The 17,231-nt window shown below is 45.4% G+C and overlaps 1 protein-coding gene across 1 annotated transcript; it reads left to right on the top strand.

Annotated features, from left to right (window-relative positions):
- The first annotated feature begins 2,424 nt into the window (after window positions 1-2,424).
- Window positions 2,425-14,250, top strand: LOC117956830 (myosin-16). The gene is made up of 18 exons (XM_034892119.1): window positions 2,425-2,549; window positions 4,022-4,078; window positions 6,447-6,533; window positions 7,279-7,524; window positions 7,754-7,871; window positions 8,436-8,563; window positions 8,687-8,883; window positions 8,969-9,101; window positions 9,179-9,395; window positions 9,486-9,622; window positions 9,735-9,838; window positions 10,167-10,359; window positions 10,438-10,641; window positions 10,726-10,851; window positions 10,967-11,137; window positions 12,240-12,440; window positions 13,175-13,321; window positions 13,771-14,250. Exons 1-18 carry the CDS (start codon window positions 2,514-2,516, stop codon window positions 13,918-13,920), a joined length of 2,652 nt encoding a protein of 883 aa, XP_034748010.1. The 5' UTR covers window positions 2,425-2,513; the 3' UTR covers window positions 13,921-14,250.
- The last annotated feature ends 2,981 nt before the right edge of the window (window positions 14,251-17,231 follow it).

Genomic DNA, 17,231 nt, shown 5'->3' with positions numbered 1-17,231 from the left:
ACACTGATTGACAATCACTTCCACATGCTGTTGTGCAAATGAACTAGACAACATGTGGAAATTACAGGCAATTAGCAAGAACCCCCCAATAAAGGTTCTGCAGGTGGTGACCGTAGACCCATTCTCAGTTCCTGTGCTTCCTGGCTGATATTTTGGTCACTGTTGAATGCTGGCGGTGCTTTCACTCTAATGGTAGCACGAGACGGAGTCTACAACCCACACAAGTGGCTCAGGTGGTGCACCTGGTCCAGGATGGCATATCAATGCGAGCTGTGGCAAGAAGGTTTACTGTGTCTGTCAGCGTAGTTCCCCGAGCATGGAGGCGCTACCAAGAGACAGGCCAGTACATCAGGAGACGTGGAGGAGGCCGTAGGAGGGCAACAACCCAGCAGCAGGACCATTACCTCCGCCTTTGTGCAACAACAAAAGGTTGATCGTAGTAGCATTTTATATTCAGATATTACATAAAAGAGGAACAAATACTGAGTAAGTGCATGAATTAAACTGTTAATTAACTGTTTCAATCAGACAGTTGTATAAACAGAGGGATAACTAGATACATTTTTGTGTCATGTCATGCATTAGCCACTTGCAGGTTTTCATTGGTAACGCCAGCCTCAATGGAGATCAGGATTCTGAGTATCTGTGAAATTATAACAAGTATTATATGATTAGTGGTATCATTTTTCTACCAGACAAAAGGAAATCTTACAGTTCATCTGACTGTGCATGTTGATTAAATTCAAACCACTCATGACCCAACCCTAATTTATTCCAGATTTGGCAAATCTAGATATAGTGGTTTTAGATCTGGAAGTGGTATTATGTGGTCTACGTATAAAAGGAACAGGGAAATCCCCGTTTTACTTTTTCAGGAATAGAATCAAGTTGTCATGAATCTGAAACCGTTTTTAACATTCATTAGCCTCTCCGGGATAATCTAGTCCAGATTTGACAAGTCCTGGTCTTCTGTGGTCTACATATGAAAACAAACTGAAATCTCCCAAAATTGCGTTCTCATAAAGACAATAAAGTAAAGTATTTTAGATATAATTAATAACTTACCTTAATGACTTTGTTACACTCGTTGATTGCTATTAACTCCTGTTAGGGCGGAACTAATGCCAGCTTCAGAAGAAATGGACCCTTCAGCAGCCAGAAGAGTGGGGGTGCATGAGACCCTCAGGTCCAGAGAGCAGTTGGAGGGCTGGTGAAGGACCGGACCACTACGGTCTATATAAAAGAGACTTCAGATACAGTATTAGGGACCACTAAGGTCTATATAAAAGAGACTTCAGATACCGTATTAGGGGACCACTAAGGTCTATATAAAAGAGACTTAAAACTTTCTCCTGACCGTCTCATACATCTGACAGAACAGAAATGCTAATATTAACATCAGTCCGCACAGTCTGCATAAACAATCATGTTTTGTTTTGCGATGAAACTTATTTTTACACTCCCAGTCTATTTTCTGGGTTTCAAAACTCCTCCGTGTCCGATGCAACACAGTGACCTGGGGGTAAACTCTGGCGACCGCGTTGGGATCCGTCACAAGTCAACTTTGTATTTCCCGCAGTTTGCCTGAAAGAGTTTTAAAAACTTGAATTCCTATAATACAGTCTCATTCAAAAAGGACCGAGATCATGTTGCAGGGTCACGTGTTTCTCTCTGGTACATGAGCACCTGTCCTGTCATGTTAATGCCCCTGATGACCTGTATCGTCCTGGCTTGGACCAGGTCAACAGGACCTATCAGCACCCAGCCAATCTCACAGCCATGGCTTTAACTTTTGTAGGCTGAGCAACGCCGCCTCAGTGACGAGATCTTGTGTGGACGGACGGACGGACGGACTGACGTCAGCAGGGGTCTGTGCAGAGGCGGGACCTGAAACTCTTCCAGTTGACCTGAGGAGATCTCACAGGATAGATCTGCCCACACTGCTGAAAATCCCCTCAGACAAAACCATGGAGACATAAGGCTACATCTGATTGCAATTGAAGGACAATTATCATGGTTTCAAAGGAGCAGTGTTGTAAATAAAAGCTAAAACTTTAAGCACACACATTATGGAGATCGAACCATGCAACCAGTCTCAGCAATGATGGGTTAATTGTGTTTTTTCCATAATGACTCTAAGAGTGCTTCTCAGTAGAGATGCTAGTATGGGATGATTATGAATAGAATACATTCCCTTTAGAAAACTGCACAAAATCAATGTCTTTCTACCACAGAGAAGTAGTTTATCCCTGCAGCCTGGCTCAGGTATCTTCACACTGTTAGTATGCTAAGTTTTCCTCCATTGTATTAAAGCCACAATCTTTATTTAGAGACTGGTTTAAGGCTTAGGAAAGTAGGAATTTAATAAGAAACAGATCTGTGAGTGGGAGCTGTGAGTGAAAAAAAGGGGGTGTGGACAGTGAAGTGCTGGAGGGTACGTGTTTGTGTGTGTGTGTGTGTGTGTGTGTGTGTGTGTGACAGTCAGTCAGTCAGTTGGCTGCTGCTGCCCCACCATGGCTGTTCTCTCTGCAGAGGTCCTATGCTGGCATGTGAGTTTTTATTTCTCTTTTAAGTCTTTTCTGTTTGTTATTCACTTTAAAATGACTGTTGATAAAGTTATGTGTTATTTTAAGCATTTATGAACACACTTTTGGGAAAATATGGAGAAATTGAATACAATGTGCATCAATAATGAAACAAAGACAAGTGTCAACAGGTGTTCATTTAAAGAGGTTTGGGAGCTTAGTTAGCCGTGATCACCACATCAGTGAGTTATGGCTGTGTGGCTTTGGGCTACACGCCATGTCAGACACACTTCCTGACACTGAGACATTGATAGACGCCGGAGATAGAGCAGAACATGACATGACTTGGAAGGATGCATCCGTGTTGGGACACTAGCAGTACATTTTCATTAGCAGCACAAACTGCAGCTTTGACACAACATGAGTGGGACAGAAATGTACTGTGGGTGATTTCCTCATCTCAGATCATTCTTGTAGTTTTGGCTGCAAGAAAGACATTAGGAGCATTAAAACAGATGTGCAGCTGTGACCCCTGCAGTATTCACATCAAGTACTAGTACTGCTAAATATACTCCAATACGAGTCAAAGCCCTGCATGTTAGTTGCAGAGTACTAATATGTTCCATTGTTCCTACCATTAATGTGTAAGCAGCATTTTATGTTATTATGTGATGTATTCTGATCATATTTACCTACATTATATCCTTTCGGGTAGTGTATAACATTGCATCATATTTTTTTAAACTGATCATATATTTTCCATTACTTTTTAATTGTGTAAAGGTAACTAGTTTCTGTTACTATCAACTCAATCCACTGATTGCAAGCAGGACTGGTGTGTTTTTGATAAAATGGCTTTCTCATATGGTTCACATAAAAAAAATCATTTAAGGTCATAGAATCGTCCATGCTTTATATGATGCTATGATGATGGTTGTACGGATGTATTTTTCAGCAACTCTGACTGTGAAAGATCTTGAACTGTGTATAAACAGTGATTAACAGATTACTCGCTGATTGGAACAGCAGTAGGAGACAGTAGGCCCTCGCTAAGTTTCAGAATCTTTTACAGGAGAGGCCATGTTAGCAACATACAGCAGAACATTCAAAATATGTAATACTGCTTGGGAAAAACCTCTCTGACTCTCAGCCTGCTCTGTAAAACCAAGAGAAAGCAAAGACAACACAAATTCCTGGAATGCCATGAAAATGGCCTGATGCATTTTGGTCTCTCTGAGCGGACACAGCCGAGCACAATGACGATGATCACGGTGGCTATGCACATTCTTGTTCTAAATTGCTAGTTGAGGAAAAAGCCAGAGGCGTGCTGAATCCCCAGAGAAAGCAGACTGTCTAAAAGTGCTGCCCTGAAGAAGCAAACCATTTGCAGAGGTGCCATCCCATTGCTTCTTCGCCACAATGTTACAGCCACTGGGAAATCATAGTTGACCATTTCTCTGAAATCCATTTTAACATCAGCTTTTTCTGTCTTGTAGGCTCGCATTGAGGAGCTGGAGGAGGAGCTGGAAGCAGAGCGGGCCATCAGAGTCAAGGTATGGTGCTGTAAAAGCAATACAAGTTAAAAGAAACAAAGAGCACAAGCTGTCTGCTGGAGCTCTGCTGTAAGTCTGGACCGAGGTTTGGAGAGAGGGGAAAAAGTAAAAAGATAGGTGTGCTGATGCTGCACCTCAGGTCACCCCAAGCTATCTGCACCCCTTTTTCCTCTGCCATTTATTCACAATGTTCCTTGAATCCAATCAGAAAAACAGGACTTTTTTTCCATTACAGCAAAATTTCCCAGACATGTCAAAATGTCCCTTTCTGTTCCAGAACAGTATGCCTGGTTACTATGAAGCTAATCTACCACGGTGGGCGCTTTAAGTGCTTGTTGTTTTTCAAACTAGACGCTCTTAAAGCGCTGTGTATTTAAGCTACAGAACCTACCTAACCCTCTTCAGACCAGCCTACAGTGTCCCTGTTTAAGTACAGATGAAGGCAGACACGCAAAAGAACATATTTCAGCCTGAGTGTTGAATAGAGTGACAGCGAGCCCTGAGGGTGTTTTTGGACACTTTTCCCCACTCTGGGTGGCATTCCTATCGGTGCTAGCCGGGTCCCCCCCCCACAGAGCAATGAAAGAGGCAGGCAGAGACCTGCAGGTCTTTATCTCTTCCCTGCATCTACAATGCAACATACCTCTGCTGCAGACAGACGCGCTGTTGTTAGACTCAACTCAAACAGGGGAGATAGCATCAGGACAGAATTTCCATTGGACCTTCCCCCAACTGGAATTCCAACTGCTCACACACACACACACACACACACACAAACACACACATTGCATATAATCTTTAATTTAATTATTTTATTGTCACACACATGTTTGCACTGCAGTGAGAATCCCCACCCTACCAGGAGCAGCGGGCCTGCAGTAGTACTCTATGAACCATGGGTAATGTGACAGAGATCATAGCAGTGACAGCCCACAGAGAAGGATCACTCAGCTTAGCTTCTTAGCTCATTGTCTTGGATTTAGCTGAAAGTGAACTCTTTGGACCGACCCTTCAACATGGTTTTCAACTGCAGCTGTTCTAAGCCAACAGGCTCTTTTAAAGCATCTGTCCATCAGCAGACAGTAGACAAGGTTAGCAACTAGCTGGGAAGGCTTGGATAAAGATAAGTGGAGCATCTAGTTAGCGAAGGGACAGACCTTTCCCCCAGGAGCAGCGGCAGATCTAAGAGAGAGACCATGTTGGACTGCCATTCATCAGGCGGACCCTGACACGTCTCTGGTTTCTGCCTAGCGTTGCTTTCTGAACAGCAAACTGGTTGCTAACAGTTCACCATATCAGGAGGAGTCACCCCAGATTGACACGTGGTTCGCAGGCTCAGTTACCATGGTAACTGACTCGGAGGTTAAGGTAGCTCTCTTTCTGAAACAAGCTGGAGTTGCCTCTCTCTCTCAGGTTTGATTGATCATCTCAGGGTCAACTAACTCATGAGACTTTTTTTTTTGTTCTGCATTTCTATGAAGCAAATTCAAATTCTTTAGAAGGTATCACGTTTTATTATCTTGCACAGTATTATACTGTTAATAAATACTGTATGATACTAGGTCAGCCAGTGGGGATTCTGCATGTGTATGACACTGGGGATTTTTATTGATTTATTATATTTATGAGATATTGAAACGTTGACTACATTGTTACATCGGTCAGTTAAAGTGAGACTGATTACATGTGAACACAAACATGGCACATATTTAAAGATGCACTTTTGTTTTCATACTAACAATGCATTAAAGGCCCATGTGGACTGTAAAAGAGCGCTGTGGCATCTTTCAGCCAGAGATTTTCATTCTCAAAGCTCTCATCATCCCTGTTTCCAGCAGCAGCAGAAAAGTGAGGATAAGTGCACACCAGCGTCTCAGCTAGCTGGTGAACACAGTGGAACATTCAGCAGCTGGATCAAGGAGACAGATGTGTTTCTCAGGAGGTAGTAGACACAGAAAACAGCTCAAAAAGAGAACATGGGGCGGACATTCCCCAGAACACTAATATACGTCTCTTAGTAGTGTCTCCTTCATGTAGATTAGGAAACCATTGCTTGTGAAGCTGCCTCCACTAGTAAAAAAAAAAGTCAATGAATGTAGCTGTCAGGAGGAGATCATAGAGAAGACTTGGATGCATTGTTCTGATTAGATTCCTCTGACCTCTGAAAGATCACATCCCCCTGTCTATCACCCTGTTCCCCAATATCCTGTCCTGCTGCAGGGCAGAACAGTGGAAGTCTTCTGCTTGAGCTTTGATACAGTGGAGCTGTTCATCAACCAGGACAGAAAGGACTTATTACAATGCTAGAATAAAATGGTGTAATACAGAATCCTAATGAAATGTGAGTGACTGCTCTGTTTGTTGGCAGGTGGAGAAGCAGAGAGCAGATCTGAGCAGAGAGCTGGAGGATCTCACGGACCGGCTGGAGGAAGCAGGAGGCGTCACCGCCTCACAGGTAAACACACTTTGGACCGTTACTGCTTTAAAAACTGCACTGACTAGATTATACACTGCTTGCTTTCCCCAAAAAGTTAGATAACAAGATTTATAGCATTCTCAGCTTAGCATAAATACTTGAAAGGGGAGAAACATCTAACAAAGTGTACAAAACCCACCAACCAGCACCTTTGAACCGCTTTGCTGTCTTCAGAGAGGGCAAAAGTACTCATTTCCAATACTCAAGTAGAATTACAGATACTTGTGTTAACAAATACTCTTTACGTCAGCTTTGCAAATGACATCCATTTATAATGCAAAGCGACCTGGACCACACACGTTAGAGTGCAAGCTGAGAAACTTCAGTGAACATAGAAAACACGCTCTTTAAATGCCTTTGGCTACTTTTTAAATGGTATCTGCCAACAGGCCTACAACATCCCATGCACTGTATGATTACTGGGACAGAGACCGGGACTCCAGGTTAATAAGATTCTGACTGAGCAGCGAGATTTGAAATCAGTGGTGATTCTGCGAGAATTCACAGATCCAGTTTCTCTTCTTCCCCTTAACTTTTAAAGGAATCTACATGTATGTGTGTGCTCAAATATGGATTCTGGAAAGAAAATGAAGGATCAAATATGAATTTCATTGATTAAGAAGTTCTCTAGTTACTCATTTGCCAGGAGTTCTCGATCTGACTGCAGTTCGACTTGAGTGGCCACTAACCCGAGCCCTAACATGCAACCTGCGTGTGATTACAGACGGAGGTGAACAAGAAGCGAGAGGCTGAGCTGCAGCGCCTGAGGCGAGACCTGGAGGACACCTCTGTCCAGTCAGAAGCACTGGCTTCGTCTCTGAGGAAACGGCACAGTGATGCCATGGCAGAGCTGAGCGAGCGTTGTGAGGCTCTGCAGCGGAGCCGGGCCAAACTGGAGAAGGACAAGCAGAACCTGAGGATGGAGGTGGACGAGCTGGCTGCTTCTCTGGACAGTCTGCAGAAAGCCAAGGTCTGAACTTTAGCCCATGGGCCGTTAGCCGTCAGGAAGTTAGCCCATAGGAAGTTAGCCCATAGGATGTTAGCCCTCAGGAAGTTAGCCCATAGGACGTTAGCCCATAGGATGTTAGCCCTCAGGACGTTAGCTCTGAGGACGTTAGCCCTCAGGACATCATCTTGCATGTTTGGAGGTTGACCATTTTCAACATGCTTAACTTGTGAGTGTAACCTATTTGCTGCAGATGGCCTCAGAAAGCCAGATGAAGAAGCTGGAGGAACAGCTGTCAGAGACCAACAAAAGAGCTGAGGACCTGCAGAGGGCCCAGGCCGAGCTCACCATGGCCAGGAACAGACTCTCAGGTGCTACACATCTCTGACATGTCATGACATGTCTCCTCAGTTTCCTTTAAGATCACACATTCACGTAGTTTCGTAACTGCCCAGAAAACCTCGTCAAGGATTTATTTTGTGACTTGCAAGTGACAGATGTAAAAGAGAAGGGTCACAATCAATGCTCCATTCTCTACACTACCCATACTGCAACTCAATATTGTCTTAACCTTGCCCAATTTTTTTAAATTCTAAGTGTGCCTAAACGAAGATTATCATTATTGAGGAAGCTTATCTAGATCAGGTCAGGCAAATGCATTCAGTGGCTAATATATAAAATAGGTGGAGTTCCTCTTTAACAGAAAACATGACTTTACCTTATTTCCAATGCACATGTGTTGCTTTATTACCCACAGAGCTCAGACCCAGATATCAGTGCTGCTTTCTATTGATGCTCCATTTCATCCTTGCTACATGATTTATGTATTGCTACAGAAGCTGGCACGTGTATGCCTTCTCTAAGCTACTGTAGAATAATCAGTGTTGCCGTGTGTCCCCTTGTGTGTCCCTGCATGTCCCTGCGTGTCCTGTCAGCTGATAACGCAGACTTGAGTCTACAGATGGAAGAGGCAGAGAGCAGAGCCAGCGAGCTGAGCCGCTCCAAGACTCTGCTCACATCGCAGCTGGAAGAAGTCAAGAAACAACTGGATGAGGAGGTCAAGGTGTGTGTGTGTGTGTGTGTGTGTGTGTGTGCACACAGAATTCAGAATGGAAATCTGAAAAATAAAACATTATGCAAATACTTTAAAAAACGTTCCCATGTATCTGTGTAATGTGGCGGCCAGTGTAAGCAGGCGGTCAACAGCAGTCTGAGCTCGGTGCAGCAGGAATGCGAGGCTCTAAGGGAGCAGCTGGAAGAGGAGCAGGAGAGCAAGCACGAGCTGCAGCGGCTCGTCTCCAAACTCAACAGCGAGGTGACACACTGGAGGAGCAAACACGAGGCGGACAACATCCAGCACGCCGACGAGCTGGAGGACACCAGGTCCGTTGGGTTGATACAGGCGGTCATCCATCACATTTTGCACTCTGAATGTACCTTTAAGGTCCAAATAACGTGTTTGTCACAGGAAGAAGCTGGCCACCAGGCTTCAGGAGGCCGAGGAGGCTGTGGAGGCCACCCAGGCCAAATGTTCCACTCTGGAGAAAAGCAAACAAAGGCTGCAGGTAGAGGTGGAGGAACTCTGCATGGACCTGGACAAGGTAGGCGAGGACACCAGAGTGCTGCAGTGCCATGACCTTGTTTCTGGGTGTCTTTGAGCATGTGTTCCCTGTCCCAGGCTGGGAGCTGTGCTCAGGCTCTGGATAAGAAGCAGCGTGTCCTGGAGAAGTACCTCGTAGACTGGAAGCACAAGTGTGAAGAGCTGGTGGCGGAGGTGGAAATCTGCCAGAAGGAAGGCAGGCAACACGCAAACGAGCTCTCCAAAGTCAGGACGGCCCATGAAGAGTCTCTGGAGCACCTGGAGGCCCTGCGTAGGGACAACAAGGCCTTTCAAGGTTAGAGAGTACACACCATGCCTCTTGCAGGTTTGAAGGAATAGCTGAATAGTAACCATGGTTTTATGAATGAATGTTTTTGTCTGACAGAGGAGGTAGCGGACCTCACAGAGCAGCTCTCAGACGGAGGAAAAAGTGTCCATGAGCTTCAGAAGGCAAAGAAGAAGATTGAGATGGAGAAAGAAGAGCTACAGGGCTCACTGGAAGAATCAGAGGCAGCTTTGGAGGTACAGAGCTGCAGGAAGCTGAAAGCTGATGGCAGCCTATCTGCAGCTGCTGTGTGTCAGTGTCTGCTACATGCTTACTCTTCTTTCTTTCTTCTCTGGTTCTCCCCTCCAGGTCGAGGAGACCAAGGTGCTGAGGCTGCAGCTGGAGGTGTCTCAGGCTAGAGGGGAGCTGGAGCGCAGACTTCAGGAGAAGGAGGAAGAGATGGAAGCTACTAGGTAGCTCAGCTTCCTCTCAATCCTTTAATATTGGTTGCATGGTGTACTGCTGCGTAGGCCTCATTATCTTAATTTCCTTCTTCTGGAAACCATTTTGTGTCTTGCCTGGACAGTGCTCTGTCATTATTTCTTATGGCTGTAATGCTCTGTAGCTCTCTGACTCTTACTATATTCATCCTGTCCTTTGTCTCCGTTTGTTCCTTTAACAAAGTGATGGTAGATTGTCTTTGGAGGTAAGGCCTGTCCCATTTAACCCATCTGACTGGCTCTGCAGTCAACATGCATAGTTCACCCTCTTCTTTACAATCACCCTCCCCACCTCTGTCAGAAAAAGCCACCAGAGGGCACTGGAGACCATGCAGGCCAGTCTGGACGTTGAGATCAAAGGCAAAATAGAAGGGCTGAAGCTGAAGAAGAAGCTGGAGGCGGCCACCAGCGAGCTGGAGCTGCAGGTGGAGATGCTCACCAAGAACAACACTGAGCTAAGCAAGAGCAGCAAGAAGATGCAGCAGCAGATTAAGGTGTGATCACTGGAGACAGTGTGTTTTTTACTACGCTTTACTTCAAGGCTTTCTGACAGAATGACTGCCCTGTCCCAGGAGCTGCAGGCCCAGCTGGAGGAGGAGATCCGGAGCCACGAGGAATCCAAAGAGGACCAGAGGGCCGTGGAACGCCGCTGCATGCTGTTGATCAGCCAGGGCGAGGAGACCCTCGCAGCCCTGGAGAGCGCCGAGCGGGCCCGACGGGTCAGTGAGACGAAGCTGCAGGAGGCCAACGAAAAGCATAGCCAACTTAACAACCAGGTGATCACTGTTGGGGTACTGCAGAGGCTTTAGCTCAAGGTCCAACTGCTGTTGACTAATTTCTTACTCAATCTTTTCTCTCAGTTCCAGTCGGCTGTGAGTGGGAGGAGGAAGCTGGAGGGGGATCTCCAGACTCTGCAGCAGGAGCACGAGGAACTGCACGGAGACCTGAGAGCATCCACAGACAAGTCCAAGAAGGCCAGCTCTGAGGTACAACACAGACAAGAACTTTGGTGTGATGATGTTACTGCAGCAGCGGCTGGCCATGTGTTCAGTTTTTTGAATTGAATAATTCATTGAATGTGTGTGGGTGTATTTGTTTCAGTTGGAGCGAGTAGGGGAGGAGCTGCGTCTAGAGCAGGAGCGCACGGTCCAGCTGGAGAGAGTGAAGAAAGGCCTGGAGGCTCAGGTCAGAGACATGAGCAGCAGGCTGGACCAGGCCGAGCAGATGGCTCTGAAAGGAGGCAAGAAGATCATCCAGAAGTTAGAGGGAAAGGTACACAGTCACGTGTCAGTCCACTGTGTCAGGACTTTGGTCCAGAGAAAGACATTTTGACATCAACTGGCTATGAAAGCTGTGATGAATATTCATGACTCCTACAGGATGATGTGTTGGACCCCTCTGACCTTTCCTGTATTACCACTGTTGGACCAAGATTTCTACTTAGGGACAAACAATATTAAACCGTGGGGAAAGGAACGCTTGTGAAGCAACAAGCATTTCTTGTTGTAATTCATTTTGAGTTAACAACTAGTATATTGAGCATCAACATCCATTGGGAAGAAAAAAGTTCTAGCGCCAGATTAACCTGCTCAGGGCCCCAAGGCAAAAATTGGGGAACCCCCATTTTCTTTGTGGCGTTAAGGCCCAGTTTAGACCAAAAAAAAGTTATCCAGTGATCTTTGCAAGATAATGCGGTGTGTGTCACTGAAATGGTCCATCTGTGTGACGTCCTAGACTTTACATTTCACAGTTCCTGTTTTCGGCCAGGTCATTTCTAGATCTGGCCATTTCCATTCTTGTGGCAGAGATAGAGACAGTGATGTTTCCTGTTTCCTGGACAGGACTCTCACACTGCCGTAACACCCAACCATTGTTCTCAACTTTTCGCAGCGGGCCCACTGCATTTTCTTCCGTGTTCCCCTTGTGGCAACCTCCACCGCAGCCTAAACACACCACCCCCCATCTGTGGTTTCTTATATTTCATGTTTTCTTTTTGTAATTCTGGCCATCTCTAATGTAAGTTCTGATAACATTACCTAGTTATTGCTGGCATCCGGAAATGCTGAAACATCCCTAAAATAGATCAGACGAGGCAAGAAACCCGAGCAGTGAGCCAAACAGACAGTATAGAAGAGACAACAAAACAAATACTACGAGTTAACGTATCCTTCACACTTTACAGACTTTCTAATCAAGTGTAATTTCAGTAGTTGATAAAGTTTTCTTGCTTCATGAGGGATTATTAGCAACATTACAGCTGTAATTACAACTGTGGAAAATACAGAAGAGAGTTTACCTTTTCATTAGCAACTAGGTCAGCATGAATACTTGCTGAACACATGCAGTGAAATCCCTGTTGCGTGTCTGTGTGCAGGTGAAGGAGTTGGAGCTGGAGTTGGACTCAGAGCAGAAGCGGCACACTGAGACGGTGAAGACTCTGAGGAAGAACGAGCGTCGGCTGAAGGAGCTGCTGTTTGAGTCCGAGGAGGAGCAGAAGAACCAGCAGAGGATGCAGGAGCTGGTGGAGAGGCTGCAGAACAAGATGAGGGCCTACAAGAGACAAGTGGAGGAGGCAGTACGTCACGCCGAGCTCTTTTTATTTGATCTTTGTATTGTAGAACAGAGGACACAACATTAACAGAGTAGCAACAATCAAACAACGTGAACAAGAAACATCACACAGTCAGTTGTAACGACATGAGCCCTGACTGGAGACCTGACATGAGCCCAGACATGAGCCCAGACATGAGCCCAGACATGAGCCCTGACATGAGCCCTGACATGAGCCCTGACATGAGCCCTGACATGAGCCTGGACATGTGACCTGACATGAGCCTGGATGTGACCTGACATGAGCCCAGACATGAGCCCAGACATGTGACCTGACATGAGCCTGGACATGTGACCTGACATGAGCCCAGACATGAGCCCAGACATGAGCCCAGACATGAGCCCTGACATGAGACCTGACATGAGCGCGGATATGTGACCTGACATGAGCCCTGACATGTGACCTGACATGAGCCTTGACAAGTGACCTGATATGAGCCCAGACATGTGACCTGACATGTGACCTGACATGTGACCTGACATGAGCCCTACATGAGCCCTGACATGAGCCCTGACATGAGCCCAGACATGTGACCTGACATGAGCCCTGACATGTGACCTGACATGAGCCTTGACATGTGACCTGACATGAGCCTTGACATGTGACCTGACATGAGCCTTGACATGTGACCTGATATGAGCCCTGACATGTGACCTGCAGTGCACGTCACTGTGCTGACATTCTGTTGGTCATTGCAGGAGGAACAAGCTACCGTGAACCTGACAAAGTACAGGAAGATGGTCCATGAACTGGACGAGGCTGAGGAAAGAGTGGACATTGCTGAGTCAGCACTAACCAAGATCAGGACCAAGAGGAGGGGCAGCTTGGGACAGGGCTACTCCTCTGTAAGTACTTCCTGTTTCCTGCTGCAGCAGCCAGGTGATAGGCTGACGACTCAGGCGTCCTCTGCGTCAAGGGGTTTTAGGATTGTGTTAATTGTGACAAATATGGTGTGTACTAGTTATTTTTGTTATTCAGAGTTAGAATATAATGCTAATTTTATGATATAATCTTGTATTATAATATTATCAAGCCTGTGACGTTTTTACCCCCACTCTCTGTTACAAAGACATAAACTAATGCTGATTATAGTTAGCTAAGGGTTAGGATTGGGGGTTATGGGTCAAGGCTCAGGGGTCAGGGTTATGGTTAGGGGTTAGGGGTAAGTGATTACTCCCACTTTGGATATTTCCTTAAAATTCTTTTATGCTAGGGCCAAAACAATGTGTAATCATGGCGGGCTTTGTCTGATTGTGACTGTGAGCTGTGTGTGTGCCCACCCCCCCCCCCTCAGGGTTACAGTACCCCATACCCTGGCCTGGTCCGCTCTCCCAGCTCCGTGGGGTCAGAGGGCAGAGGGGAGAAGATCCTCAACGATGAGGAGTCCCTCAGCTCCCTCATCCCAGCGTATCTCAACTCGCTCCAGAAGCTGATGGTAGATTAGACACCCATCGGGGGGGTCATCACGGGCAGAATGTCAGAGCTCCCAAGGTCTGACTGGACAAGTGCTACAGCACCCTGTCTCGACACGTGCAGGTCGCTAACACCTGTGTGTTTGTGTGTGTGTATACACTACATTCCCATTGAACTTTTCTATGATGTACTCATTATATATGATGTTATATGTGTATGTTAAAAACTGATCGAATATGGAAACTGCACTGTAATTTTGTTCTAAAAACCCAAAAGGTAGCACTTAATTACAAGCAGTTTTCCACATTATCTGATGTATAAACTTTTCACCCTTTATAAATGTGGTAAACTGTCCACTTAATGTTGTGTGCGTATATATATATATATATATATATATATATATATTTAGTCTTAAAACGAAGATTTCCTTTCTCTACTGCAGTCAAGTAGTTTTTTTTTATTTATAAATTTAACTTCTTGTGTGCATGAACCATTGTACCACGCATAAAAAGGAGAATTCCAGTCAACTTCGAATCCGTAGCTCTGTGTGTAAATTTGGTGGTCTGTCAGTAGAGAGGAAAACTAACCAATCGGTGCTGCCTACACCATGTTATCCTCCTGCTAGATTTTGCACCGGGGTTAAACAAGGCACGTTTTGCACATGGGTAGGCACGTTTGATGACATTTACAACATGTTTAGAGGCTAAAAACACATTTAAAACTTGCTCTGTTTTAAGCCTGTTGGGTGCTAACGCTAGCAGGAGGGTAACACGGTGTAGGCACCACCGATTGGTTTCTTTCTCTCTCTCTCTCTATCGACAGACCTACACATTTACAGACAGAGCTACGCATTGAAATTGACTGGAATTCTCCTCTAAGGATCTTCCACTTAATCTTCTCCAAGAGCTGCAACTCTAACATGTATTTCCATCACGTATTACCCTTGTGGATTATTGTCTGGATGAGTGGATGAGTCGTTTGGTCTTTAAAATGTGGATCAGTGTTCCCCAAAGCCCAAGATGACGTCCACAAAAAGTCAAGGATATTCCGTTTATTGTCACAGAGAGAAGAAACTAGAACATATTCATAGTTAAAAAGCTGACATCAAACAACTTTCAGTGTTTTCAATTAAAAATGACTTACATGCAAAGTGTGTTATGGAAGAGGTTTCTTAGCCTATGTTAAGTTAATATATATTTTTGTGTGACTAAGCGTACCTGTGGTTCGTCTGGTGGGTTTTGTCCACCTCCATCTCCACCTCTGTCCCGCTGTCTCAGTGATAACTAAATGTGAACTTCTCCCTGGTTTGTCTTTAATCACATCTGAAGCTCAGATGACGCAGAGTGACGGCGGATGTTTGCAAATCAATTCCTCTGCTGTTAACGTGAAAGAGGGGAAACAAATCCTAAAAGCTTAGGGTTAGGGTCAGGGTTAAGGGGGCTGGTTGGGCCTTTGTCCCAGATCGACGGAGAGATCTGTCACAGTGTTTCATTTGAAGAAACTCCAAAATAACACAGACGCTTTTCACGATGAGGATAATTAACTGTTCTGAAGTCATAAAGGAGACACCTGAAACCAAACCAGGAGCCTGTATAGACAACACCTGAGGACTGTGGGGCTGTTGAAGAGGACAACCATCCCCTTTAAGTAGCATAGGCCTTCTGGAGATGGAACAGCATACCTGCTTTACAAACCAGATTCATAATGGGATGTTGAATTATTAAAATCTGTACAGTATGTTCTCTTCATGAGCTGTAATCCAATGAAACCAAAAAGTAATCCCAGCAATCAGTAGATCTGAATATCTGTATCTCTACACCATCAGGGAGTGATCCCCAGACCCCCCCCCCCCCCCCCCCCCCCCCCCCAAAAAAAAAAAAAAATACTCAGCGTTTAGCTCTTGTGAAAAGGTCTTACTTTTAAAGGCTGTAGAAAGTGAAGCTCCTTTCCTGCGATGCGGCCACTAGATGTGGCTGTTCACCAAGGAGATCCCCCCTAACTGACTGCAGGAGGCTTCTCTCTTTCCTCAAAGGCAAACTCCAAACACTTTCAATGGAACCACAAGTTGACAAGAATCCTGGGATCAAAACCTTCAGTGGAACATGACACACATTCAGAGCTCGTGACAGAGTTTTGTAGATGACCTGTAATATTATCATGCAGGAGACTGGAGAGGGAAACTGCCAGTTCTGTGAAATCCACTTCAGATTTTTGACGTTTTCAAAGCTATATTGGCATTTGAGCAATTTACCAAGCCAAACACATGAACAAAGTTGGCTCACCCAACTGCATGAACATGTCTAATGATTATAATTATTACTAACCCATAAATGGACCGAGTAAGGATGAAAGGTCACTTTTGCATCCAGTTGAGGGCATGTTTTTGTATTTTTTAGCTAAACGTTGATAACTACCATCAACACAAAGATGACTTTATGCTTCTGAGACATTCTCCAGACTTTTCTTTCTGACTCATGTCTGAACCGAGAGATCTCCGTGTCGTGGGTCTGGAAAAAAAACTCAGATGATGCAAAAATCGCCATTTTGCATCATGCAGGCATGTTTGCCTAGAGGCTGTGGACTGCAAGCAAGTTAGGTCTGCATGTTTTTAACTGGCCTATAGGGGGTTGGACTCTTCACCCAAAGCAAGCTGAAGCAAGTTAAGTGTCAGCCATCTTGGAACTAAGCAACAGCTTCACACCTGAGACGCCTCTCAGAGGGAAGTGGGGTAGACAGGGTATGGTTGGTGTGAGAACAGTCTTTATTGATGCTGCATGCCTTATACAAGCATTGCTTTCCCTGGATGGTGTCAATGGAGGGATTGAGGAACCGGTGACGCGTTGGGCGGTTTTCACCACCCTCTGCAGTGCTTTCCGGTCATGAGCAGAGCCTTTGCCATGCCAATCAGTGACGCAGTTGGTGAGGATGCTCTTTATGTTGCAGTGGCAAAAGGTAGAAGTTCACCAAAATCCGAGGAGACAGGTGTACCTTCTTGAGACCCTTGCAAGCCTTCTTGATCAGGGTAGAGGTGTTGAGGGACCAAGATAAATCGTTAGAGATGTGGACCCCCAAAAACTTGAAACTGGTTACACGCTCCACCTCAGTCCCGTTGATGAGGATGTGGGTGCTAGCTTCAGGCTTCCTGAAGTGCACAATGAGCTCTTTGTTTTTCTTGGTGTTAAGAGACAGGTTGTTGTCAGTGCGCCACTATGATAGGTGTTGGACCTCCTCCCCGTAGACCGTCTCATCGTTCTTGCTGATGAGACCAATCACCGTTGTGTCACCTGGAACCTTTACAATGGTGTTAGAGCCCTGTAGAGGTGTGCAGTTGTAGGTGAAGAG

Source organism: Etheostoma cragini, chromosome 14 (assembly GCF_013103735.1).
Source record: "Etheostoma cragini isolate CJK2018 chromosome 14, CSU_Ecrag_1.0, whole genome shotgun sequence".
NCBI classification, from domain to species: Eukaryota; Metazoa; Chordata; class Actinopteri; order Perciformes; family Percidae; genus Etheostoma; species Etheostoma cragini.
This window is presented reverse-complemented; position numbering and strand designations above follow the sequence as displayed.

Coding starts and splice junctions, on each gene's coding strand:
- LOC117956830 (XM_034892119.1), top strand. CDS start 2,514: ATGGCTGTTCTCTCTGCAGAGGTCCTATGCTGGCAT. Junction 7,872..8,435: donor GGCCAGGAACAGACTCTCAG/GTGCTACACATC, acceptor GTGTCCTGTCAG/CTGATAACGCAGACTTGAGT. Junction 12,441..13,174: donor AGAGACAAGTGGAGGAGGCA/GTACGTCACGCC, acceptor TGGTCATTGCAG/GAGGAACAAGCTACCGTGAA.